The 24,793-nt window shown below is 54.0% G+C and overlaps 7 protein-coding genes across 8 annotated transcripts; 3 read left to right on the top strand and 4 right to left on the bottom strand.

Annotated features, from left to right (window-relative positions):
• Positions 1–380: 380 nt before the first annotated feature.
• On the bottom strand, positions 381–1,298 carry CKM354_000511900 (uncharacterized protein; the record flags this gene model as incomplete). The annotated part of the gene is made up of 1 exon (XM_044800380.1): positions 381–1,298. One exon carries the CDS (start codon positions 1,296–1,298, stop codon positions 381–383), a length of 918 nt encoding a protein of 305 aa, XP_044656315.1.
• Positions 1,299–1,960: 662 nt separating this feature from the next.
• On the bottom strand, positions 1,961–3,940 carry CKM354_000512000 (uncharacterized protein; the record flags this gene model as incomplete). The annotated part of the gene is made up of 1 exon (XM_044800381.1): positions 1,961–3,940. One exon carries the CDS (start codon positions 3,938–3,940, stop codon positions 1,961–1,963), a length of 1,980 nt encoding a protein of 659 aa, XP_044656316.1.
• A 1,078-nt stretch (positions 3,941–5,018) lies between these two features.
• Positions 5,019–5,882, top strand: CKM354_000512100 (uncharacterized protein; the record flags this gene model as incomplete). The annotated part of the gene is made up of 1 exon (XM_044800382.1): positions 5,019–5,882. One exon carries the CDS (start codon positions 5,019–5,021, stop codon positions 5,880–5,882), a length of 864 nt encoding a protein of 287 aa, XP_044656317.1.
• A 367-nt stretch (positions 5,883–6,249) lies between these two features.
• Positions 6,250–7,917, top strand: CKM354_000512200 (uncharacterized protein; the record flags this gene model as incomplete). Its single annotated transcript, XM_044800383.1, has 2 exons — positions 6,250–7,285; positions 7,337–7,917. The coding sequence occupies 2 exons, from the start codon at positions 6,250–6,252 to the stop codon at positions 7,915–7,917; spliced, it is 1,617 nt and encodes a 538-aa protein (XP_044656318.1).
• A 295-nt stretch (positions 7,918–8,212) lies between these two features.
• Positions 8,213–9,751, top strand: CKM354_000512300 (uncharacterized protein; the record flags this gene model as incomplete). Its single annotated transcript, XM_044800384.1, has 1 exon — positions 8,213–9,751. One exon carries the CDS (start codon positions 8,213–8,215, stop codon positions 9,749–9,751), a length of 1,539 nt encoding a protein of 512 aa, XP_044656319.1.
• Positions 9,752–11,196: 1,445 nt separating this feature from the next.
• On the bottom strand, positions 11,197–16,466 carry CKM354_000512400 (uncharacterized protein; the record flags this gene model as incomplete). 2 transcript variants are annotated; one of them, XM_044800385.1, is made up of 3 exons in its annotated part: positions 11,197–15,484; positions 15,563–15,995; positions 16,043–16,466. In XM_044800385.1, the coding sequence occupies 3 exons, from the start codon at positions 16,464–16,466 to the stop codon at positions 11,197–11,199; spliced, it is 5,145 nt and encodes a 1,714-aa protein (XP_044656320.1). The 2 variants fall into 2 exon arrangements, with proteins under 2 accessions (XP_044656320.1, XP_044656321.1); XM_044800386.1 differs by having other exon boundaries at positions 11,197–15,493.
• A 2,120-nt stretch (positions 16,467–18,586) lies between these two features.
• Positions 18,587–18,991, bottom strand: CKM354_000512500 (uncharacterized protein; the record flags this gene model as incomplete). The annotated part of the gene is made up of 1 exon (XM_044800387.1): positions 18,587–18,991. The coding sequence occupies one exon, from the start codon at positions 18,989–18,991 to the stop codon at positions 18,587–18,589; it is 405 nt and encodes a 134-aa protein (XP_044656322.1).
• Between the last annotated feature and the right edge of the window lie 5,802 nt (positions 18,992–24,793).

Genomic DNA, 24,793 nt, shown 5'->3' on the forward strand with positions numbered 1-24,793 from the left:
TGTTTCTTCTCACGGCGGCATATGAAGAACAATGAGCGCCACCCGGTCGAGGCCTCGTGTCTCTGACGCCGACATTTGCTCCATCATGGCCCATTTCTGCAGGCGAGGAGCACATCATCCACCATCGTGGCCAATGCCATCTTCCGTCCACGTCCGGCAAATCTGCAACCTGCTCAAGCAGTTGTGATTTTATTGAAGAAAATCGGCTATCAACCATGCACGAGCAAGGACCACTGCCCTAACCAGGGTCTGCCACAATGTGGAGAATCCTGGGCCGTCCATCTTCCCTTCCGCTTTCTTCCCGGCTGCATAGATGTGCCAAGTTCGAAGCATTCGGCCTGCAGAGGGCGAGAGGACCAGAGGACAACACCACTCCTCCATCACGAAAGCTTCGACCTCTCCACCACCTCACCCAATTCCACCGCGGCATTACTAATAACGACCCTACCCTCCTCTCCCGCAACCTGCCTATACACAATCCTTCTCCCCCCATCCTCCCTCCACATCTCCGTCCTCACCACCTCTCCAGGAAACACAGGCTTACTCAATCTCAACTTTACACTCCGAAACCTCTTCTGATCCCCATTTGCAAAGGTATCAATCACAGCTTTGACTCCCACCCCAATCGTACACGTTCCGGTCAATATCGGACCCGGGAAACCACCTGCCTTCGCCACTGCACGATCAATATGCAAAGAGTTCAAATCTCCCGAGGCTGCGCGATACAATGCGCTTTGCTCAGCTGAGGTTTTGATTTCTCGTACTTCGTCCGGGGCCCGCGATGGAGCTGGATACGATGCCGTTCTAACGCCTCGTGGAATGGGCTTGGAAGCTGCGCCTCCTCCGGGGACTTTCATGACGAAGGACGTCCATTCGTTGTAGCAGATGTCTTTTCCTGTCTCGGCATCGCTGCTTGTGATGCCAACGCAGACTGTCACGCCGGAGCGACGATCGACAATTTCGATAATCTGAGCTATGGTGTTGAGAGTGGTCGTTCCTTGCGCGGGAAACTCTCCTCTTGTTTCGAGGTAGTGTTCGCCGTGAACGTGGTTGTGTGCTTGAAAATTGGGCAGGAACTCGGACATGGACTGCGTGACTTTGCCCATAATTGCTATCACGGGAAGTGTGCCAAAGGTAGGCAGAGCGTGGAAAGATGGATGTCCTTCGAAGCACAGCGAGAGATCACTTCCTGAGGCTCCGAGCGCGACATTGTACGTGATGATATTGGAAGGAGTATAAGTTGTTGTGGTGCTCCAGCGCATTGTCTTGATGTGTTCGATGTCTATTGTCGTGGCCATAGCGTGTGCTCTGGGAATCCTCACTCTTGACAGTTCGATCGCACCAGATAGAGTCGCCGCACGCGCAAGGTTCGTCGCTACTTTGCAAGAATACAGATGTTCAGAGTTGCAAAATTACTGTTCAATTCGGCCATTTGCCCCTCATATGCAACGTTATGAGCTGCGACTCGCTCCATCCGAGCTAAATGATCCTACAGCATACGCGAATGCTCTATTCTCCGAAGCCAACATTGTGGTAACAGCGCTTCAATGTCATCCTATCGACGCATCACGAATTTCGCCCATGTAACGATCACGAGGACGCAGTCGTTGAACGATGAGGCGAATCTCATTGAAACTGGGAGCCTTCTAGATTAGGCCGTGTTTTAGAGCGAATAGCCGAATCTTCATCTCCTCTATGACCCTAAACCCAGAGCTAGAAACTGATGTGACTCAATACAGCATGTGCCGCCTATGGCATAGAACGGTCTGTCTGACATGAATGCGAAGCTGACTGAGAATCATGAAAACCGCCCAAAATTCGATGCAATGCCACGGAAATCTTCAAAGCAAAAGGGTATCTCCACACAACAATCAGCCAAACAGAAGACCAACCAAACCTCAATATCGCCTCGATGCGCTGACAGAAAATCAAGAAATCAAGAAATGAAGAAATGCAAAGATCACCGAAAAGCACTCGGACCCTCTCCAACACCCGAAGCATCCCACGCCAAATCACCAGCAGCCAAAGCCTCCCTCAACCGGGTCTCAAACGGCGCCTCCTCAACCCTCACCGCCGGGTTCCCAGCACTCCCCTCCGCAGCCGCGACACTCCTCGTAACCCTCTTCGACCCTCTCCCACTCTCTTCACCCTTATCCTCACCCCCACGTCTCCTCTTCTTCTTCCCCTTCCCATCAACCCCCAATCCCACACTCCCCATCCTCTCCTTCCCCATGCCCATAATCTCCTTCTTATCCTCATTACAAGCATTATTACTCACTTTCCTCTTATTATACCCCTTGGGATTCGCCACAATACTCTTCACACCTCTCCCCTCAATCACATCCATCACCATGCGCTTATTCGTGCGCAAGAACTCGCGCACTGATTCGAAGCGTTCTTGAAATGTCATGGACGTGTCTGCGTTGTAGCCTGCGTTATTCCCGCCGATGGCGTAGAAGGATTCTTGAGCGCCGGTGTGGAATTGGTGGAGTTCGAGGAAGAGAGCGCGGAGACGAGCTGTGATGAGGGAGCGACGGTAGAGGCCTTCGGCGCCTTTGTGAGAGGTGCCTTCCATGCGGAGTTTCTGGTTGAAGGTGATTTGCTGTCGGGTTTCCCAGCTTAGACCGGGGCCTTTGGAGTTGCCGCCTTCACCGCCGGGGACCACAAAGTTGACAGCATCGAGGAGACGTTGAATGTAATCGTCTTCGTGAGCGAGAAGGTGGGCGAGTTCGTCTTGGGAAACGGGTGGGCCGCGGCCCGGTTGAGGTGGGTAGATGAGAGCACGAGCGGCGACTATGTCTGGGACTTCGGGGTCGAGGAGATTGGGTTGTGCTTCTGCTGTGCGGCGATCGTGTTTGCGCGCACAGCGATTGCAGAGATCGAGGACGTGCGTGCGATTGCGGAAGGGTCGCCCGCAGCCAGGTGCCACGCAATTGACAGAGGTCTTCATGACGATGGTGTTGGGATTCTTCGTGGTCGTAGATCGTGCTCGTCGGGATTTGGGCTCAGGTTCTGTGGAGAATTCGGACGGCCCTGGAGTTGGACTGAAGATATCGGTGCTATAAGCTGCCTCGGGGCTGAAGGAGGGATCATGTCCATGTCGCGGAGGTTCATTGGAGAGAGACTGATTGCGGTATGCAAGGTGAAGACCATGATCGGGCAGCTGTGTGGCCGCCGTGTTGTCGAAATGGTAGCCTTGTGGGTACGGCTGGCTTGGACGCGCTGCATCGTAGTGGTACTCTTCAGCAGACTGGATGGGCATGCTCAGCCAGTCCACCATGCCATGACTGTTGGTTTGCGCGTGCGGGACAGCATTCTGATTATAATCCGCGGGCATGAAGTTGTGCAGATCTTGCTGGAAGAATGTGGGATCTATGATCTGCTGGAGCTGATCTGGATCTTGTGTGTTGGACTCGACTTCGTCCCCATTGTTTGTCCCTTCGTGATGTTGTGCATTGGCCGTGCGGCCATCTGCTTGTCGCACCGGCACAGGCGTAGCGGAAATGTTGTCTCGATCATAGGTATTGACATTGCTCGACCATTCGACGTACCCGTACACATTGGCGGACATATTGTTTGCGGTGTTCTCGGGAATCCGTGCCCTGTGAGTGGTATGCGCTTGCTGTTGTGAGAGTTGCGTTGCTCCATGGCCTTCTAGCCTTGTTTCATGCTGCTCGACGGACGGCAGGGCCACGTCTGAGCTGCTGAGGAAAAGCGCCGGGTCAGGGAGTGCTTGGCCGAAGCCATGCGCAATTCCACTCTCCATATGTGTGGCCGTACCGACCTGAGCAGCCGATCCATGTGCACTGATGCCATTGCCTGCTTGTGTGTCTGTTTCCTGACCTTCGCGTGCTTGTTCGTCGAATATGTGCTGCCACTGCGTAGCGTCGCTCTGATCCCAGTCCCACGAATCGAGATAGCTGGAGTAGTCTTCCGACATCGTTGTCGGCTTCGAGTGATAATCTTGTGCGTGGCGACTGCTGCTGGCTATGGTACGATGCTGAATGGAACTAACCTTGCTGTCATATATCCCAAAGGGGCAACTAGTGATGTTCGTGAATGTTGGTACGTGATGCAGCAGAGCAGGACTGATGAATTGAGGAAGCGCATACTATGTGTCGGGAGGCCAGCGACACGTTTGCTCGAGCCTGCTGACGGTGTACGCATTTTCCCAATGGTCATGGCCACAGTCGACCGGTATGCGGCGGTTCAGCAATCGCCAGCTCGGGCGGCCTGTCCAGCTGGCCATTCAGGGTCATGGTTATTCGACAATTCTGGAAAGCAGCCAGATAATAGCATCAACTTCCAATGCTCCATGGTCTTGTCGTGCCGTGGCGTGTAGGCTAAATGCTTTCGACGCTCCGTTCGAGCCGTTTTCGTTTGAAGGTGCAAAGCCGAAGATGCACATTGCAGATTTCCTGAATGCCAGAATCGTAACTGCCATGTGATATTGCACATGCCGGAGGCCTTCACGAGCATCGTATGAGCTTAAGTTCGGGGCAGGGACCGTCACTGAACTGTGAAGCTTTTGCCAAGCCCGCTGTCAGCCATGAGGTGAAGTCTAAGCGCCGACGAACTGTGCCGCGCAGACTGCTGCAATGCGATCATGTGGCACAGGTGCGACTCATACCTATCACGAATTAGCTGCTCGAGACTCGCTGCCAGCTCTTTTTTTTTCTCCCTGATTCCACTTGCAATTCTGGTCGATATCGCATGCATCGGCTGTGAAGTTGCATCGCAGCAACGCCCAATTTTGACGCCTACATTCAGCCATGAACCGCATCATGATCATGTCGATACTCTGCGTAGTGTGTCTAGCAGAAGCACTAGCCGCAAGTTCTGGTATTGAGCAATATGGCGTCGCATTCTCACTAGCCAACGGATATGGGCAAGTAAAGGCGCGAACATCAAGATTCCGTCGATGCTAACGTCACATCAGTGTTGCAAGTGCGTATCTGCCGAACGGCACATATTTGGATATCGCCAAAGTAGAAGGAGGACTGGCTTATAAGACTTTCATGAGGAGCATGTCTCATCCGGAAGATGGGACAAGTAGGCTGCCGGGATACCGTCCAGGTTGTGGTCCTTCGCGTTGTCCTCTCCCAAGACCACTATGCAATCTCTGGCCGGACAATGGTTATGAAGACGACATCCTCGGTCCCATGATCAGAGCTCTGAAAGCAAGCTCTGAAGCGGCACTTGAACGTCAAGTCGTAGAAGTTCTGCTCGGAGTGCCTTATCTGCCACCAACAGATGCTTTCTACAAACTTGTGGACGCGGCTGATAAGTCTTTACGCAATGCAGGCTTGTCGTCCCCACGTCGAGCACAGCATAACGGACAATATGCTGGAATCGATAAAGGCGTCAATTTCGATTGTCTCTTTCCTCCGCCTCTGGACATCCAGCGTGGAGAGGAGGCAGACGACGATCTAGTGGTCTTAGCCATCGAAGCCACTCGACATTCACTGAGCTTGAGTATATGGCACGCGGAATGTACCATGTGGGAGTCGATACGCCAGGCTCTGCAATTATTCAAGCTAGGTTCCATTGCGCTAACTGTATGTCGCGAACAGCAGGACCCACGATGTTTGCATGAACTGGAGCGTATCGTCCGTCAGATCACTGCAGTTCCAATCGATGCCGGCGGTAGTGTATACGACCGTATCAGTGCAGTGGTAGTTTTTGGAGAAGATGCCGAAGACCAAGACTTGAACAGCGTCATCAGAACAGTTCTCCAGGAGCAATATTCCAACAGCATTATCCGCCTTGGAACGAGAGCCAGTGGACAGAGCGGAACGTTCGCTGCAAGTCGAGGGTTGGCCATCATGATGTGGGGGATTACCGAGGCCGAGGAACAACGACGTCGCTTCGAGCTTCATTGAGTGAATGCTTGGGGATCTTTGAAATCTCTGATCAATCTCGGGAGTACATTTGTTTCGAAATGGAATGGTGACTGTCACCCTTGGTCATCCGGCAGTGTACTCGAGCACCACCATGACTTCGGTCCCACGAGTCGCATGAGCACGTGTCAAATCGTCATTAACTGGAAAGGAGCCTCAGTGTCTGGAAGTGGCTGGGAGCGTCAGTGATGTTCTGTTGCTGTCGTACTTGTAGTTGCTGCGAGGGTGAATGTGAGAAGGCGCTTGCTGGCAAGAGTCTTGGCGTTCGCAGCTCCCTCGTGAAGTCATTGCCGATCTGCACATTGCAAACATTCCGTACCACACATCTTTCACCCAACAACCTCCCACGATGCCGCCCAAGGTGCTGGCTAAGAACGAAGGCGCCAAGGGCGTATTGCCCGTCAACGCCGCCACCCGCGCAGCAGCCAGCGCCAAAGGACCCGCCCCGCGCCTGAAGCTCGAAGTCCGCCGACTGCCACCGGGCCTCACGCTGTCCGAATTTGAGGAAATTCTGGGGGACGAGTGGAAGTTGGGCAATGGCAAGGTGGATTGGCGAGAGTATCGGCAAGGAAAGGTGAAGCAGTCGCTGGGCAAAGTGCCCGAGCAGAGCCGCTGCTACGTCCATGTCGTCAACGAGGCTGCTGTATCAGCTTTTGAAGCTCGTTTCCTGGCTGTCACCTTCCACGATAAGGCGGGAACGTACAAGAACTCGGACATTAAGCATCTTCCGCCGACACTGGGGTTTGCGCCGAATCAGCGAACAACGATCAACACGAAGTTGCGAACAGACAATCGACAGGGCACAATCGATCAGGACCCGGAGTTCATTGCGTTCCTTGAGGCCGAGACACAGCCCATCGCGCGCCCACCTGCGCTCGATAATGCGAACGCAGAGACAGAAAAGACCGAGAAGCCTGCGGTGACGAGCACGCCGCTGATCGAAGCTCTGCGAGAGAAGAAAGCCAACAAAGCCAAAGCAGCAGAAACCAAAGCGGACAAGAAAGATGGCAAGAATCATACACGCACCGAGAGTAAGGCCGATGCGCCTGTAGAGAAGCCTGCCAAAGAGGGCAAGAACCATCAGCCGCAACAGCAAAAGGTAGAGCAGGCGACAAAAGAGGCTGTCAAAGCAGTGAACAAGCAGGTTGCGAGTAAGCAGCAACAGGCCCAACAGCGCCCGGCCTCCCCGCAGCAGCCGCAACAGAAGGGGAATACCCCAGCCAGAGGCAAGAAGGGGGCACAACCAGCACAAACTGCCAAGGCACAGAATGGCACGCCTGCAAAAGCTGCTACGTCAACGCCCGCTCCAACTCCTGCGGCCACGGCACAGACACCAGCACAACAAACTCCGCCAAAAGCGCCACGGCAACGTGGTAACGCCGACGGTAAGGCAAACGGGACAACTGCTCCACGTGCAGCCACTAATGCAGCATCAGGCATCAAGAAGATGCTGCAGAAGGACCTCGCGGGCATCCGATCGAAGGCAATGCCGGCCGCAAACAGGAATGCCACACCAAACTCGACCAACGCACAGCCACTTCCTACTGCTCCAAAGGAACAACAGCAGAAACCTGCACCTACACCGCCAACGGCACCAAAGTCACAGCCACAGGCCAAACCACAAGGCCAACAGCAGCAGACTCCCTCGGCATCCACCACGAAAGCATACCTGAAGCATGCCAACCCCAGCCAAGGAATGACGGAGATACTCATCCAGCAAGCCCTGTCACAATACGGTGAAGTGACCAATGTAACCATCGACCCTAGGAAGGGTACCGCTATTGCTCTCTTCAAGGACCCGGAGGACCTCAAGAAGGCCCTTGCAGCAAAGAAAGTCCCGGTCGCCAATGGTAGTGTTGAGATCCTGGAATGGAAAGATCGCGGTGCCAACAACAATGGAGGTAATAGAGGCGGGTTCAGAGGCGGTCGAGGAGGAGGCCGCGGCGGCAGAGGCGGAGGCGCTGTTGCCTCTCCTGCGCCGGCCGCAGCGTCGACCAAAGGCGACAGTGGCTCTTGATTTCTGCGTAGTGAGCGACTTTATGACTTGTATGAGGTGTGGAAGTGACACGACGGCATTGATTAGGCGCATGATACCCGGAAAGTCTGGATGGAGGGGCTCTTCAAATTATTTGCGACGAACTGAAGATTAGCAGGAGGGACGTAGTGAACATGCACACGTGACGCATCCTTAGCGAACACCGCTAGTTAGTTAGCACTGAACTCCTTGCAGAAATTCGGGGTACAAGATTCAAAACTGGAGGTGGCCGCACCCTCCACAGCTTGTTTTGTAATAGCTTTTTGGCATCTACAACATGGCCAGTCTGCTCGAATCTCTACCTGCAGAGTTGCTTAGCCACGTCCTGGATGAAGTGGACAAGAGCTTGACTGGTTGTGAAAGACGAAATCGGGCTCAGATATTCCGCGATGTCTCCTGTGTCTCCCGGACTCTACGAAATGCCAATGAGTCCCATCTCTATCGTGAGATAGCGGCTGGTCAAGATGGCAAAATGAATACCTGGAGGCTCCTCTTACGGACATTGTGCGAGCAGCCACGTCTCCGGAAACATGTCCTGTCGATCACTGGTCGAGTCAGTTGGGGGGTTCCTGACCCTCTATCAGTTCAAGACTACGCATTATTCGAGACTGCGAGTGCGCCGTATCGAACCTATGTCGGCTTGAAGAACTTGCGTCCTACTCTACTTGCCGGCTGTCACACTGCCGGGATCGCTCTGCTGCTGGCTTTGGCAACAAATCTGAAGAAGCTAGAGCTGAATTTCGCCTCACCAGGACAGTCGCAGCGCATATGCCAGAACTGTCGTCTCGCCGAGCCTGCTCTGGCTGCAGTCTTGTCTTGCCAGGGCACAAAAGCAAACAGACATATCAAAAGCATCGTGTTTGGAGGGCATCCGCCGGAAGGAATGTCTTTTGATTGGGCAGGCGACCTGCTCCATAGCCTGCCAGGAATTCAACGTCTAGTGATGAATTGCCTTGGCTCGATTATGCTCCCTCGCTCCATTCTTCGATCGCGTCCGATGGTCAAAGAGCTCAGCTTTCATGGCTTGAGGGTCAGCGCCGGCCGCTTGGCTACCCTGCTCAACTCGTGCATGGGATTGGAGTCTCTCTCAGTCTCTTGGACCTATATGCCATTCGGAATAGACTTCCATGAGCTCTCCCGAAGTATCAAGCGGCATGCCGCCACACTTCATACGCTTCGGTTAAGCAACAAGGACCATCGAAGCCGACCCGTAATTCCCTTTCTTGGGGATCTCGCGAGCTTACAGTACCTCGAAATTGATGACCACATTCTGACAGGCCGTGAACCATGGGTGCCAGGCCAGACACCTTTAGCAATACTCCCTCCACAGCTCCAGCACCTCGATATGGCTTCTGAGGCGCCGGTTTTCGACCTTCAGCACATCCTCGAAGAACTTGGACCTCACTTGGAGAACCTCGCATGCATACGGGTCAAATTTAGACGGACTCTTCGACAAGCAGACTTCAAGTTTGGCGATTTCATGGAAAGGAAGGAACTTCGACACGGTGTAAGATTCCGAGAAGATAAGCCGTGGCTCCTCAGCTGCTGTGCTCGTCAAGGGTTCTTCACTTTCGATTGCGCCCGGACATGCGATAAGTCCGTTCGTGAATCTTGCCAGGAAGTCGCCGCAGAGCTGGCAAACAACGGCATGACGGCAATGATGAGTGATTACTTCTCAAGTGGCCGCTTGGCGTATCGACCACAGCTGTGCTGCCACGCGTACGAGAAGGAGATAACAGACAGGTACGCCAGGCTAATCATGGACATGTCCTACATCACCTCGCCTGATCAGCCAGCCGGGGAGGCTTCCGTATAGTTCGTCACACGTTCCTCTTTTTCGGCTCTGCAATGCGCAATACTTTATGTGCCGTGCTATATCATGCATTTCACCCCAAGCTTCCGCACACACCGAACCATTCTCTCGGATCTCGTAAGTAAGCGCGTGCAAGCCTTCCGAATTCTTGGTTGGCCCTACGTCTTCGGAAGAAATGTTTCAAGATTAGTGATTGTTGCAGCCGACTAGCGAGAATGCATATGCGATAGCAGATGCATCGGCATGTGCACAGTGTGCGTGCACATGTTGCAGCTCCGGACTAGAATTGGCCAAAGCTGCACCGATGCAGGTACTGCGAGCAGGTTGCAGTCTTCTGTGGTACCGAGTAAGGAAGTATTGTGAACTACTGTAGCCTTATCACATTTTGTAGTCGAGAGTCTAGACACGCGATGGACAGCGCATGTTTGCCCATACGAGGTGAGCTGATGAGAATAGAATTAGTTATCGCCTCGCACTTCCTGCTTGCGCACTCGCAAGCCTTGCGAGAGAAGCATTGCAGTACTCAAAAGCCGATGAAGCTTCTCACCAAGACATGCCGTGTGATACTTCCCTGGCTGATCTTTAGCGTGATGATACGACTCTCCGAGGTATTCATTTATTGGACTATCTCAATAAACCTCGTCACTTCCCCTCGCACGAATAATATTTCCGTTCAATCTACGCTCGTGACGTGTCAGTTGTCCGCCTCTTGTTCCTGTCGTGGAAGAAAAAATAGCCCCTCCACCCACCGCCTACCCAACCCAGTCCTGTTCGCCATTGACCGCCCTAAGAAAGCCATACCCTTTCCGTCCCATTTCGTGCCGTGAGGCGAATCCCCTCGGGGTTCTATCTTTCCATTTAGTCTGCCGCCCATGCCCTATTTTTGGCTTCTCGTGTCCATGTCCAGGTTTCCTTCTTTCTCTTGCTCATTGATTTCCGCCAGTAGAAAGTGTTGCTTCGCTTGTTTGAATCAGATCGCTTGCTGAAAGTACATGCATCGCAAACACAGGAAAGACGAAAACATGCGAATAATGATGGCGTAGAAATGTAGAAATTTGTTGTCTTCCTTTCTTTCGCTGTACAATGAAGATGGTAATAATGATGGTACCGAAGAGCAAAGTGTGAAGAAAAAAAGTCACAAAAAGCAATACGCTGGCTAAAATGCAGAATATCAAATGATCAAAAAGGACGACTCGCAAACTGCTCCGTCGCTTGTGCAAAATAGTTTCTTCGATGCTGGTGAGTAATGCAGATGTGGCATGTCGATAGATTATGTCCTCTGGTGGATATGCCGAGATAATGCTTGTTGTTTTATGTGGTCGTCGATTCAGGTCCAGTCTGTGTCGAGGTGTGCCTTTATGGGTATGATGAAAGATGAAGAATCGTAAAGGTCGTGATGTATGTATAAATGGTATTCGTAGAGAGTCTCCGGCGCGCACGACGGAGTTCTAGATCATGCCGCCATTTCCATGATAGACGCCTTGCTGGAGTGTATCCGGAGGCATGTTTGCTCGGATCTCTTTCGGGTGTCGATATCCGCTCGAGCTCTGGCTGCGGGAGGGCAATGCGAAGGGAGGGATCGTGGTCTCGTTCAGCTTACTGCTGTCCTGGCCATGCATCGGTGCTGGAGGAGGCGGAGGTGGGATGGGAATCTGTCCTTGACTCTGGGCTGCCATAGCCTGTTCGTAGGGGCTTTGTGCACGCTGAGAAAAGCTCTCACGCCTCATGTGGCCTGCATAGCCTGGCATTGGTGGAAGAACAGTCTCGTAGGGTGCTGGGCCTCCCATAGGAGGTGATTTGGTGCGAGACTTAGAGCTGCTTCGCATTCGGTCGCCAAAGCCACGCATCCAGCTGCCGCTTGGCGCGTTCTTGCGATGCTGTGAAGGCGAAGCTGTCTGTGCGCGTTCCATTGGCATTGGCAAAGACTGTCCCTGAGTGTCACTGCCTTGCCCATCAATAGCGATGTTGATGACTCCGGAGCCACTGCGTTGATGCTGATGGTGGTACATGGTCGGCGGTGGAGGGGGGATGGGGGGACCTGCAAGGTGTTGTAGTTCCGCTAGCATCGGTGGCACGGGGCCGTCTGACTCAGGAATTATAATGACCTGGTCATCCTCATAGAGTGCAGCATCGATGCTAGTAGGCTGCTCGTCCATTCTGATGCCCACATCCGGCGGAGAGATTTTACGGACATGGGATTGTGTATTCGACAGGCGTCGGTTTGAGGAAGGCAGCGCTGGCTTGTAAAGTGGGTGGACAAATGCTTGCTTTTCTGGCGGAGCGGAAGCAGAGCGAGAAGGCACAGATTGACCTTTTTGACCAAATACTGTCGCTGGTAGAAGTGGTCCCACCGAGTCACTAACTTCAGACAATGTCGAGGGCTGCTGGGAAGAGAGCTGAGATTGCTGTTGATCGGAAGAAGACATCTGACTCAATGCCGAGCCAGTGACTTGACTGAGACTGCTGCCCAGGGATGACAGCTCACTGTACTGCCCTGGAATCTTGGGAACTGGAGGCTCGCCATCCCGTTCGCTGGGGTCAGTGCTCATATAGCGTGGATGCCTCATTGCACGAGGGGTTGCCGGGAGTCCAATAGGGGCAGACGGAGTTGATGTTCCTGTGATTTTGCTCTGGTTGTTGTAACGTGTCATAGCATCAGGATCCACAGTGTGGCTTCTTGAGAATGGCGCATTAAACGATGTTGGACTTTCGCCTAGATCCGTGTGATGGCGCGGTGGCATCGGCGGCCGACCAGCAGCCAATAAGTCTCCGGGCAACGGGATCGCCGGAGCGGAAGGTCTCCTTGCCAGCGAACGTCGTCTTGCCTCAAGCTCCTGTGCGGCAATTTGCTTCCTGGTCATTGTTCGAGCACGAGGCTGTCCACTCACAGATGCTGAGGACTCAGATGCATTCAACGGAACGCCTCCTGGAGCGCTAGTGCCAGACATGTCAGAGGAGTTGACGATGATCTGTTCGCCTTGTACGCTGGGCCTGCGGCTACTAGATCGCTCAGGATGAGCGCGGTTCGCCAGTCTACGTGACTGCAGGTCTTCAGCTGGTTGACGGCTGATGCTGTGAGAACGCATGCGGAAGCCTTGTGCCTCACTCTTGGCCTCATCTTCAGTGTCGCCAAAGCGTCTCGAGGACAATGTCGGTAACGATGGCGACCTGAGTGGAGGCTCAATCTCGCGATTCTGGCTCCTACCTCGGTCGCCTCCGAGCTGCAGAGGAGCCAGGCCACCGATCAGAGCAGCTTTACTTTCTGCGCGGTTCACTGGCTTCTCAGCTGATCTGCGGTTCGTGCGTCCACTGCGATGCGAGTCGGTTGGCGAGGTGACATTCATCTTGTAAAAATTCTCATCGTCTGTGGTTGCAGGTTCCGGCTCAGCTCTCTGTGCTCCAGCATTGGCTTGAGCTATCTCTTCAGGTGACATTGGCACTGGCGATGAAGGCGACCGTTTTGCGGGTTTGATGTAGCGTGGGCCTTCGGATTGATGTCGCATGCGACTGCGTGACTTGCCCGGGCGACTCTCACCTCGCTTCCGGCTTTGGTTCCGGTGTTTGCTCTGCGCTCTCGAAGATGCACGCTCTTCGCGGGCGGTGAGTCGTGCTTCTTCAACACTGCTGATGTAGGCATCGATTGCTCGGCCTCTCCCACTCTTCACGCTGCCGTCAGTAACAGGACTGAAAGCACCCTGTCGGCTGCGACTGCTTGCATCAGTGCTGGGTCCTGGCGAAAGAGCGTCAGTGTAAGCGGTGTCCACAATCTCGACTTGCAATCCGCCAGGTTTGCGTTCGCGAGAGCGGTTCGATGTACGGGATTCTGCTCGGAGCCGAGTGAAAACACCCTGGGCGGGAGAAGGCAGGTGGTCTTCGCTTCCATCAGGAGCTCGTCTACTGGCGTCGTAGTGTCCGTGTCGAAGTGCAGTCGCAGGCTCTTGAGATGGATCCCGACGTGCGAGGCTCGGTGCCCTGGAGCTCTTGTCTCGTGCTGCAGTCAAAGGAGTTGCCATTTCGGCAGCCTCTTGCTTCGCTCGAGCGATGTCGTCCCGTGATGGAAGTCGCTTTCGGCCCTGATATCCGCCTGGCGTCGCAGTCCTTGCTGTGGATGGTTCGCGCATGTTTCTCGTTGCTTTCCAAGGCGCCATGCCTCCAGGTGACAGAGCAGACTGCGCGATTGGCGTCACTCCAAGTGCAGTATGGAGCGGTTTGGCAGTCCCATCGTTGCCCGCTGCAGGCGCACCCGAGTCTCCGAACGATGTAATCAGCTTGAGTGAGGCGTTTTTCGCAGTAAGTCGTCCAGACCCAGATCGCGAAGGTGGCGAGAGTGGAGGGCTAGTCATGCCGCCAGCGCTCAGCGGTTGCATGAAGCGCTCTTGCTGAGCAGCATAGACAGCATCTTGAGCTCGTGGTGAAAACCACGGCTCGGAAGTCTCTACACTTGTGCATGAGAAGCAGCGCACAGCCAACTCTGGCGATCCAGTCGTAACTGCTACTTCACCCCACTTGCGAATGAGGTAGGATATCCGTTGCCAGTCGGAAGGCGATGTCAAGCAAGTCAGAAGTACTGCTTCGAGCCAATATTGCTGTGAAACGTACACCTCAATGGCATCGTTGTGCTCACCCAAGCCCAGCAGGATCGCAACAGCAGGGTGGATATCTCCCTTCTCCAGCAATCGTTGGACAAACGCCTCGCCCACCTTCTTTTGCGAGTCCGCGCCAATCGAGCTCAGTGCGAGCAACATCCAGTCCGAAGAAGTCATGGATTCAGAGCCAATCATCGAGGCCATACTGTCGGCACCCATGTCACCCAGCCATTTCGCAAGTAACACAGCTGAAGCGGAACCGGGACGATGTCGTGACATCTCGTCTCGGATGAGACTCTGTACGTCGTCGTTCCATCCAAACACGACACTGAGCATTTCGGAAAGCAACAGATCTGGAGTTCGCGCAGCATTGCCGTAGTGTGGTGTCCGAAACGCGACTTCTCGTAGTCGTGCTTTAATTGTGGGGAACAAGTCCACGAGTGCAGTCTCTTTGGATTCTTCCGGACTTCGTAAAATCTCCTTGCGCAGATTTGAAGACCGTCTTGTATGGCGCGCTCCTGAGGCAGAAGGTAGTGATGAGGCCACTGAACGGATAGACATGCTCTCGTGACCAGCTTTTGGCGGCGGGCCAAATGAAAACTCGGTGCCATCGTAACCTGCATCGGAAGAAGCTCTGGAGGAGTCGGGTCGATCGTAAAGATATTTACGCTCTCTCCTCCGCCCTGAGCTTTTCGAGCTCACCGAAGATGCCCTGCTAGAGTGCGGACTGAGAGGCATGACCTTGTCGCGGATCTCTGATTCCAAAGCATCGAGCGAGTCCATTTCTTTGGCGATTTTCTGTAGAGGTGACATTGCCGCACTCTCATCTGCGCTACTTTCGCCATCGGTGAAAGTGAGTGGAATTTGCTGGTCTATGCTCAACGACCTCGAGGACTCGGCGTAGGGATTCTTGCGTTCTTCGAGCATTGTAGGTGGTGTTGGAGGGGTGTTCGCAGGTGCATGCTGTGCATTGGCTACTTGCATCGGAGTCGAGCTGGGGTTGATGTCATATTGATAAACAGAATGATTGCGACCGAGTGCGAATAATGTTGCGGAAGGTCCATAATTGGTGATACCAGTGACTCCGTCGCAGGTCGGGATGATCTCGTAAGTCACCTTCTTTGTGCGCACATCCCAGGATCGCGTTTCACTACGCAAACTAGTCAGCATTGAAGGGAGCACTCGCAACTTCTGGCAGAAGTCCGCTCGTTGGCGTTGCTCTACTCACCCATCTGCGTATTGCACTATGCGACCATTCTTTGACCACGCAAACCAACAAGGACCTCGTTGCGGCACCTCTGCTCGTTGGAGCACTCGAATAATATTTGGAACCTCTCCGTGCTGCCCTTTCGGCACGCTCCATACTCGAAGGTCACCATCTGCAGTCTGTGTTGCCAGCATATCTGTCTTTTGCTTAGAAGAAGATCCATGCCAGGCGAGATCGGTGATTCGTGCGGGCGATCGTGTCGTGTTCAGCGTGTGCAGTATCGTGAAAGAAGGTTGCAATGTTGCAATGAGTATCGAGCCATTGAGATACCCGATAGCGAATGTTCGGCAGTCAGCAGCTGGAGCGATGGCTGTGATCGGATCGAATATCGTTCGCGCCGAGACATGTTCGGAAGTCGAGGGTTCGAACAGGATGATGTTGCCTTGATCGTTTGCTGCAGCATGTCAGTTGTGGCCATCTGAAGCGCCAAAACTTGCTTACCGAAAGCAATATTGCCATTGCGCATGAAGCTCGCGACTCGCATGTGCTCATACGCAGAGAATCGTGCGACTTCGCCTCCGCTCAGGATGTCCCAGACTATGGCAGTCTTGCCCACATCGAAGCTCACAGCGAGCCGACCCGAGGCTCTGTCGCTCACGTTGTCGACAGCAATCCATAGCACATCTTCCCGGTGTAATGCGAACCGCCTTTCGATCGTCAAGGTGTCATGATGGAGGACGAGGATCTGGCTTCTCTGCGCATACAGCAGAAACGAGGCTGTTGCAGCACATGGCTCGAACTCTGTATCTCTATTCTCCGGCGTGAGGCTCGAAGGTGGAGGCGTTTGTCTCACTGCGCCCGAATGCTTGGAAGTGGAAGACCTGGTCGAGTGAGACCTCTGCCGCGACAGTTGACCAGTGGACATTTTGCGTTGCTGTATGTCTTGGAGTTAGTCGGGGGTTCTTCTGCAGGCAATTTCATGGCCTGGACGGAGTGGTGTAGGTCTCAAAGCAGGTCGCGAATCCCCCACGAGGCACCGAGCAGATGAAACACTTTGTAACGAAGAGGGAGAAGCGAGTCGACGTACCCAGACATGCGCGCTAAATCAAGTGAAGTCACACCTGTGTCCCTTGTGCGGCCACCGATGCTCTCTCGCAGCTCTCGTGCGCTTAGCACGCACTGCCGCGTTCGGGACCCTGGTTGGCGTTGCAGCGCGCACGCTGCATGTAACCGCGCTTCTGGGTGAGTAGTGAGAGGGCGCAGAACCACGGGCTGCAGGTGCGAGCAGATGGAGCGAGTACAGACTATGCGGGAGGAAGTAGGACACAGGCACGCCCGACGTAATCTGAGGTGTAGCCAACAGAGAGCTCGGCGCGTAGATGGTTGAGATGGCCGCGCTGCAGCGTGAAAGGGCCAATACTACGAGCCGTGAGGATCGCCGAATGCAGGGAGGGTTGGAGAGAAAGCGGCTAGACGAGCAGTGTGAAAGGCTGGGGCAGAGGGCCTATGAAGACGTGAAAGGCGAGCAGTGGTATACGATTCGTCCAGGCGTACGAACGCCATTGAAGCCATCCGCGGCCAGTGAGGCCCGTCGCGGGCCAGGCAAAGTGGGCCACTTCTCGAGGGCTTCCACGCAGAAAGGGCCTGTTTCATGTGCTGGCCGGCTCAAGCGTGCATGAAAAGACTCCATTTCAGCGGATGGCGAGCAGAGCGAAGAGGAGATGCAGTGCGAGATACCCTGGCTACGGGGTGTGATTGGGTGTGGGCAGTGAGTGTCTCCTCCATGATTGGCTGCAGTGGGCGCTTCGAGAAAGCCACCTTCACAGCCTAAACCTGTCCCGTGCTGTCATTCGAGATGCCGCTCGTGACTAAGTCGACCAACGGCGGACCTGATCGAGAGGCTATTAGACTCGTCGTGAGCGCCCACGCGCGCGAGCCTGAATCGCAGCTTCTTCCTGCCTCGATCTCTGGGTGCGCAGCGCGAAGAACCACAGAACGACGGCCGTCTGCTCGTCACGCGCGCTGCCAGCTCCACGAGCGGTGAGGTCGCATCTGCGCAGGCCGGCTCCCGTACAACGCATCTGGGCCCAGGACGACGGTTGTGGGGAATAGTCCTTGCATCGGACTGCACCTTTCTGCATTCAATCACCAGTCGCACTGCCAAGCCGCATCGCAACGAGCATCACGAGCGCAGACATCGAGTATATAGTCGGATGGCTGGTCGTTTGCGCTCCAGCCTGACCAGGATGCGTGACGTCGTGTTTCCCGTGAGCCTCGTGCTTCTGCAGTTCCTGGGCAGCGTTGCAGCAGTTCATCATGTCGTCCGACGGTGAAGAACGGGAGGTTGCTGCCCGACGACCTTTCCATGTGTCGAGAGCGTCGCACGTCCAGGTACCGACGCCACATTTACACAATCACCTGAAGTCACTATATTGAGGCGGGTGTAGAATCAGTGCAGATGATGCAAGCATTCAATTACAATCACAATCGCTATATGGGTATCGTCGCTTAAATCCAATCAAAAAATGTCGTCTGCCGCCTTCTTGGCGCAGTTCAAAATCCCAACTTCCGCTTCGCCTCTGCTTCCATTTATGGAAGCAAGAGCTGCAGATTCATTCCGTCCCGTCGTCACAATCCAGACATCAAAGTCCGATCGCTTCCCCATCACACCTCTCAATGTTGACCCTTGTGCGTCGACATATCAACAGCTGTGGCGTCTGGTAGGTGGCGTCCATGCCGAGCTGTCGACTGGATGTGCCGTTCATGGCACTCACTGCTGCATCTCGGCCAATATGTGATGGGCTGTCACAAGGAGCAACGGTCAACGGCCGTCACGTCGCGTGTTCCGCCGATATCGATGTTCGTCGGTCTCGTGTCGACTGTAGAGGTGTTCTGTGGAGCCAAGCACCAACTTGATTGAGAAGGAGCTCTGGTAGTTCCTGATTGCAAGGCAGTCATATGCCATGCTGAAGTCCAGGTGAGTAGCGTCAAGTCACGCTGCCAAGGTTGGTGGATCATGTGCGAATTCGTGGTGACCAGTCCGCCTCACTCCTTCTTGCTCGTGCCAGAACTGCTGCGACGCTTCTTCTTGGGCTCCGTCCTGCAGCTTCGCGGCTTCACGGCCACGACTGGTGGCAAAAGTGGTCGAGCCAGCCATGCTTCGGCTTGTCGTGGCGGAGGTGGAGGTTCAGACAGCCAAGCCTCATCGGAGTCGTCCCCAAACAGGTCGGCGTCGCTGATGTATGCGCTGGGTCGATCGGTTGATCGTCTCGACGCGTATCCCACACATGATCCATACGGGTCGGCGAGATTTGTTGTTGTTGATGCGCTATACGAGAAGCTGGGTCGATGTGTTGATGTGGAAGTACGCGACGCGATCGACATTGCACGCGTCGGCGAGCCAGAAGGCGTGGAGCCTCGACTCGAGGCACTCGATGCGTACGAAGACATGCTGTTGGTGTTTCTGTATTCCAGAGGAGTCGTTGTTATGTAGGAGAACGGTAGTGGCGATGTTTGGCGGGTAGCAGGCAGTACATATAAGAGTTGGATGACTGCATTCAGGTGCTAAATATGGTAGACGGGATTGGTCGGTCAGAGGGTGTGGCGGAGGGTGAGGAATGACAAAGCCGTGTGATGTTCGAGTTGCATCCACGGGGAATGCGGACTGGCACAGAGACGGTGATGATATATCAACCTGACTGGCACAGGAGCAGCCAGAAAAGCCAGTCACCGGAGGCAGATTCTCGCGTCACCCTCGCTCCTTTCTGCCACCACGCAGCCGCGGCGGTGGACATGACGGCGGTCAAGAGGCATCAGCCGAAAATTCCGCGGCAAGTTGTGGAGGAGGACAAACAGCCTTTTTTCCTTCAGCCATGCATGGATGAATTGCGACCGGGGCGTTCTGCCCACTTCCGAGCATGGCGCAAACACCGCAATCCCGCCCGCACATCCTCGCACGCTCCCCGACGATTCGCCTGTGACGGGCGCGCTGCCGAATCTCGGTGAGCCAGTGTCCTGCATCATCGCGCGTTGCGTGCGTTGACAGGCTGTGATCCGCATCGCCTCCTGGACGGCCAACACATGCGACATGCGATACGTACGAGCCCGCAGACCGCACTGGATGCAGCGCGCAACGCGAGGCGACGATGACTCTTCCATCGCATCGAAGCACCGCTCTATTCCCACACGATTGCCGCTCACGGCGCCGAGGGCTCTCGCTCTTTCACATGTTCGGCGAAATCAGGAAAGTCTATGGCGTTAGGGCGCCTTCCGCATGGGGTAGGCAGTCTTGGAGCGCGTGGAGAAGCGAGTGGCAGGCTTCCTGTTTCCCTAGACGCGCACCACCGCACTGCTCTCCCGAAATCTTGCTGCGGTGTACAGGACAGGAATCCCCCCAAGCACGAGCGGTCCGATGCTCCTCTCGGGCGTTGCAGCAACGCGGCCACTGTCCGCGATACGAAGCTGCCTTTCCGCAGCACGCCTGCCATACTACACCACCCTCCATCTCTGCCTCCTCTTTGGGCGACATAGGGCTCGCGCTGCTGACCGATTTAGCACGGCGGATGTTGGGGGATTACATCTTTGCTGATGATTCCTGCGTATGGATGACAGGGCAGTACGGTATTGCACAGTGCCACGCCCATGCGTCATGGAAATAGCCCACCACCCCAGATACCGACGAGACAGGTTTGTTTCGCCGGACTTACCGACTCTCTGCCTCATCGATACCTGCCAGCGTCGCAAGTACTCTGCGACGTACCTTTGCCTCCTTCGATCGCTCGATCGTCCGACTGCCGCACCAGCGAGCGGAAAGCGAACGGCGGACCATGTTCTCCGCCAGCGCTGCTGTCTTTTCTTCCAGCTCGCACCAGCTCCTCCGGCTGGCGGCGATTGAAGCGCCACGCTCGTCGGTCGGCAGGATTCCCCATACTTGGGCTTGGTGGGGTATTACCCACCCGGATCCGAACCCTGACGGCGTTTGCCTGATCGGCATTGCCGAATCCAGCTGGAAGGACAATCTTCCTAGGGCTGACCATATTTCATGCAGTGGCCTGAGGTGCAGCAGTGCATCCAGCCTGGATGGATGACACAGCACCGGACTCCGGTCTTCACGATCTCGCCAGCCTCGACTTCGACGCCCAGGTAGTTGACATCAGTCCCATCCTCGACCGCAGCGTGGCATATCTCTACCTCATCTCGAGCTGCGGTTCCACTGTCCACCACCGACCAGGACAGCAACGAGGTTTATCCGCCCGACATTCAGGCAAAATTGCGACCAGCTCAAAATGTTGAGCCCGGCGAGTTTGTCCATGATCTCACCGCTCATGGCGGTCAAGGAAATTTGACGACATCTGTCGTCTGCGATTCTCCGTTGAGAAATTGGTTGTTCAGGGATGCGCATTGGCGATACATCGCAATCTTCGACCTGCCAATTCCACCACTTCGGTATCCCGTGTTCGGGCGCATTCAATTACTCGCAGAGGTCACAGGTATGCCTTGTGCCGTGAATTGCATATTCGTGAAAACGATCATTGAGCAGTGTTGCGATCGGACTGAGGCCCTCAAAAATACAATCCCACTTACTGGCCACATTTGCTCGTCTGACGAGATCAGCGGGAAGCACAGCATTCTAGACACACCTGTTCAGCATCTGAGACATTGATCTTCGCAAAAAGACACTTACTGGCAACTGCTGGTCTGCGCTCAGGGCGTTGGTTGTGCCAAGCATACCATTGCAACACTTGGTCACTTGCTTTGCCGTATATGGTAAGTCGAAATGCGAGCTCGTTGGCGGTCTCCGGCTACCAGTAGTATCCCCTAGCTTCAAGAAAGGAGAGGAAACGCTACTATCCGCAATTGTACCGCTATGATTTCATCATCCTGGATACTCAAGAAACTGTCAACGAAGACAATTCGGACTTCATCCCGTATTTCTTCTTTGCGGATGGCACCTTCTCACCCTGCGGACCGCACCATCCGCAAATGGCAGCCATCGTGCGAAGAACATCGCTTCGTTTCTCCTCTCAATTACAGTCTACAAGACTGAGAAAAGACCACCGCGATCTTCTCGGCTGTCATGTTCGAGGACTCGCATCAGGTCTCAATCGCGAGACGGACACCTTTCGCCTAAGCCTGGCAAACCTGCACAACCCAACCATGTCTTATGACGCACTTCCACCACTCGTCAAGCGCTTGTTCTGTTCTCTTCACAGTCGGAATCCCGAATTCGACATTGAGGTCCATCCATACGTCACTGGTCCACCCAATGTCTCACATGTACAGTCGACGAACTCTGCAAAAAGATAAGCGAAGAGCTCTTTTCGAAAAATTGAGAAGCTGACATCATTCTCTCTTGACACTGTAGAGATGGATCTCCGCAGGGGTGCGCACTAGCCCATGTGCAGACGCGTAGAGAACAGATGATCTGGGCGTTCGACGGCCACATCATAACGTCCATCAACCTCACCAGGTTGCCTTCTTCATGGCCCGCCTGCTAGGGGACTGCCAATCAATATCCACTTTTGCGAAAGGGTAGCGCTGCTTGACAACGATCTCGACACCCCTTAATGACCCGGTGACGCCAGCAGCAAAGAAGGTTAACAAGGAATGTCTGCGGCAAGCAAGAGATGGCGGACTCAACGGATTTCTGCCTACACCTGCCAGTTCTGGATGACTCGTATGAAATACTTCAAGCAGCAGTCTCTGCGAGATTGATGCGGTTGTCCAATGTCGTCATTGCCGAATGCAAGTTGTCACAATGTACTGGCGGAGATCGCTTCAGACATACATACCCAGGCATAACGACATATACACCCAGGCACAACGCTTCGCTTCCCGAGATTGCGACTTCCTACCACAATGAAACTCCATGCCGCACGTCAGTGGACGACGCGTCAATTGATGAGCAGGAAGTCCAGAACACCTCCCATGGGCTGATGATCCGAGATTCAACCTCTCTTCTAACTTCTTCTCGAATGACATCAGGGTCTGTTTCGTGCGAGCCAAGGCACATCCACCAAGTCAACCACATCGCTCCTGTCCTTGTCTAGCCTCTTGATACATCGGACGGTGTGCGGATCCTGACATTGCGCCTTCCGCACACAGGACCCTTATCACATTCACTCTCATGTTGCCAAGTCTTCCTGTGTAGGAACTCATCGACTACATCCCACGTTCAAGAACTGATCCATTCCCTCGATGCCTTGGGGTTGCCATCGGGTTACTCGTTTTGGACCGGAACGACATCTCATTGGGACTTGTGTACAAGTACCTTGATGACACGACTCTCACCTTCTATTCGTACTTGAATACTTATCTCCTCTGTCTACAATGTTTCATCACATTCGTCAGAATCGTCACCGCCAATTTGACATCCCACGTGCTTTGCCGCGTGGCAGTATCTTCAGTCTCTGTCACGCCACGTCTTCCACGCACAATTTGCTGTTAATCACGAATTCCATTCGACAGACATTGCTACGGCATCACCTACCATTTTACCGCCATCTCTTGCCTTGTGCAAAGCTATACGGCAGCACAATATTCATCGATTGGAATACTTGTTGTTCATGTATGTCGTGCATTAGCCACCCGATAGGCGAACAGGAGCGACGGTCCGGCCGTGCAGCTACAGTTACTGCTTACTGCAGGGCTACATGATAGTCTGTACTTTCGCGTATCGCTTCGCACACCGTAAATTCACGCTTGGGTGAGCGTCTCTTCGGTACCGTGAAGTCGTCGCGGACCGCTTCATTTCTAGGAGCTATGCGGAGGATTTGCTTTGTTCGGTGATTTTGACTCTATGTGTCCTGGAACCGAATTTCTGAACTTCCGAAGTGTTGATCTGCGGCGGAGAAATTTGTTCCGCCTTTCGCGGAGAATGGAAGTGGTGGAGAATGGAGGTTTCGGGTCGTGAGTCCCCTGCCTGGCTGGCTGGTCGGGATCGGGATGTGGATGTTTCGGCTGGAGGATTCGGTGGTGGAGCGGAATGGATGCACAGCGCGGCGTTCGGGATTTGGGGGTGCTGGAGCTACATTTGCACGTCGCAGCAGACATTGACTGTTGCTCTGCAAGATTGAAAGGTGATGTTCGCGATGTTGCAACGCAGCTTTGTAGTGCCGCACTTGGCTGTGCTTGCCTGCCAAGGTATGATACTGATATTCAATCTACATTCTTGCTTAGTCAGCTGTAATGGCTCAATCGACGAAGTTCATCTTCTTCTTGCCTCCATCCCTTCCAAAATCCATCAGCGAGGCCCCAGTTCGAACTTGGTGGTGGTCGCCCACTCGCTTCGGGAACGAGCGATTGCTGCGTTGCGACCCTAAGCTTCTGAGGAAACCTTCAGCCGAGCAATCGGGCAGAGAACCTCAGGCCATGAAGTGGCGGCGCTGGAATAGCATTGTCTGTATGGCGGGATGGAGTGAGAAGGTTGTAGGATGAGTGACGTCTTTTTGTTTTGCTGTTCCATGTGTTATAATTCATCTGTAGAAGTGTCTGTATGTGTGTGGTTCTGTTCTGTTGTTTATTTTCGTTTTCTTGCAAAGAGAGTGGCCAGCGTGGGTGGCGATACTTTTGCTTCAAGCTGCGGACTTTGTCGTGAGAGCGAATTCACGACCACATTCAGCACGCAAGTCAGATTTTTGAAATGGTGTACACGTAAAACATGATGAATAAACCATGAATGCATGATCGAGTTCTGGATATTTGTTGCGAAATAACGCAACACAAATGCCTAGTGGGTGATCATCGCCATCATATCTCCTTCTCATCCTCACTGATGCTCGTTTACAACTTCTTCTCCGTGCAGCACTTCTCTTTGGTCTCTGCCGTTTTCGTAACAGCCAAACTCGGGCAAGTAATCGGACCACAGTCGGTCGTGCACTTGCCACCATAGCTAGTCACCTGCAACAAGACTTGCGTCAGCCGGCCGCAATGTTTGTGTTCTCACCGTGCTCCTTGCCTTTCCTTGCGTTGTTATGACCAAAAGAGGGACTTACAGTCGGCACACTGCCACACTTGGTGACCAAGTCTTCATAATTTTTGGCAACGGTGACGGTGACTTTTGGCCTTGCCTCGTCGACGCAAATGATCTTAGGGCACATCCCTTCGAAAGGGCTGCAACTGAATGCTGGGTGGGGAACTGTAGTTGTGCTGCGGAAGCACGGAGTCTTGTTTGCGAAGCTATAGCCTGTCAGATGGGCGAAGTCAATACTGTGAGATGGAAGTGCTGCGATACGCGACGCTGGCCACTGTCAA

Source organism: Cercospora kikuchii (genome assembly GCF_019650295.1).
Source record: "Cercospora kikuchii DNA, contig_00003, whole genome shotgun sequence".
NCBI classification, from domain to species: domain Eukaryota; kingdom Fungi; phylum Ascomycota; class Dothideomycetes; order Mycosphaerellales; family Mycosphaerellaceae; genus Cercospora; species Cercospora kikuchii.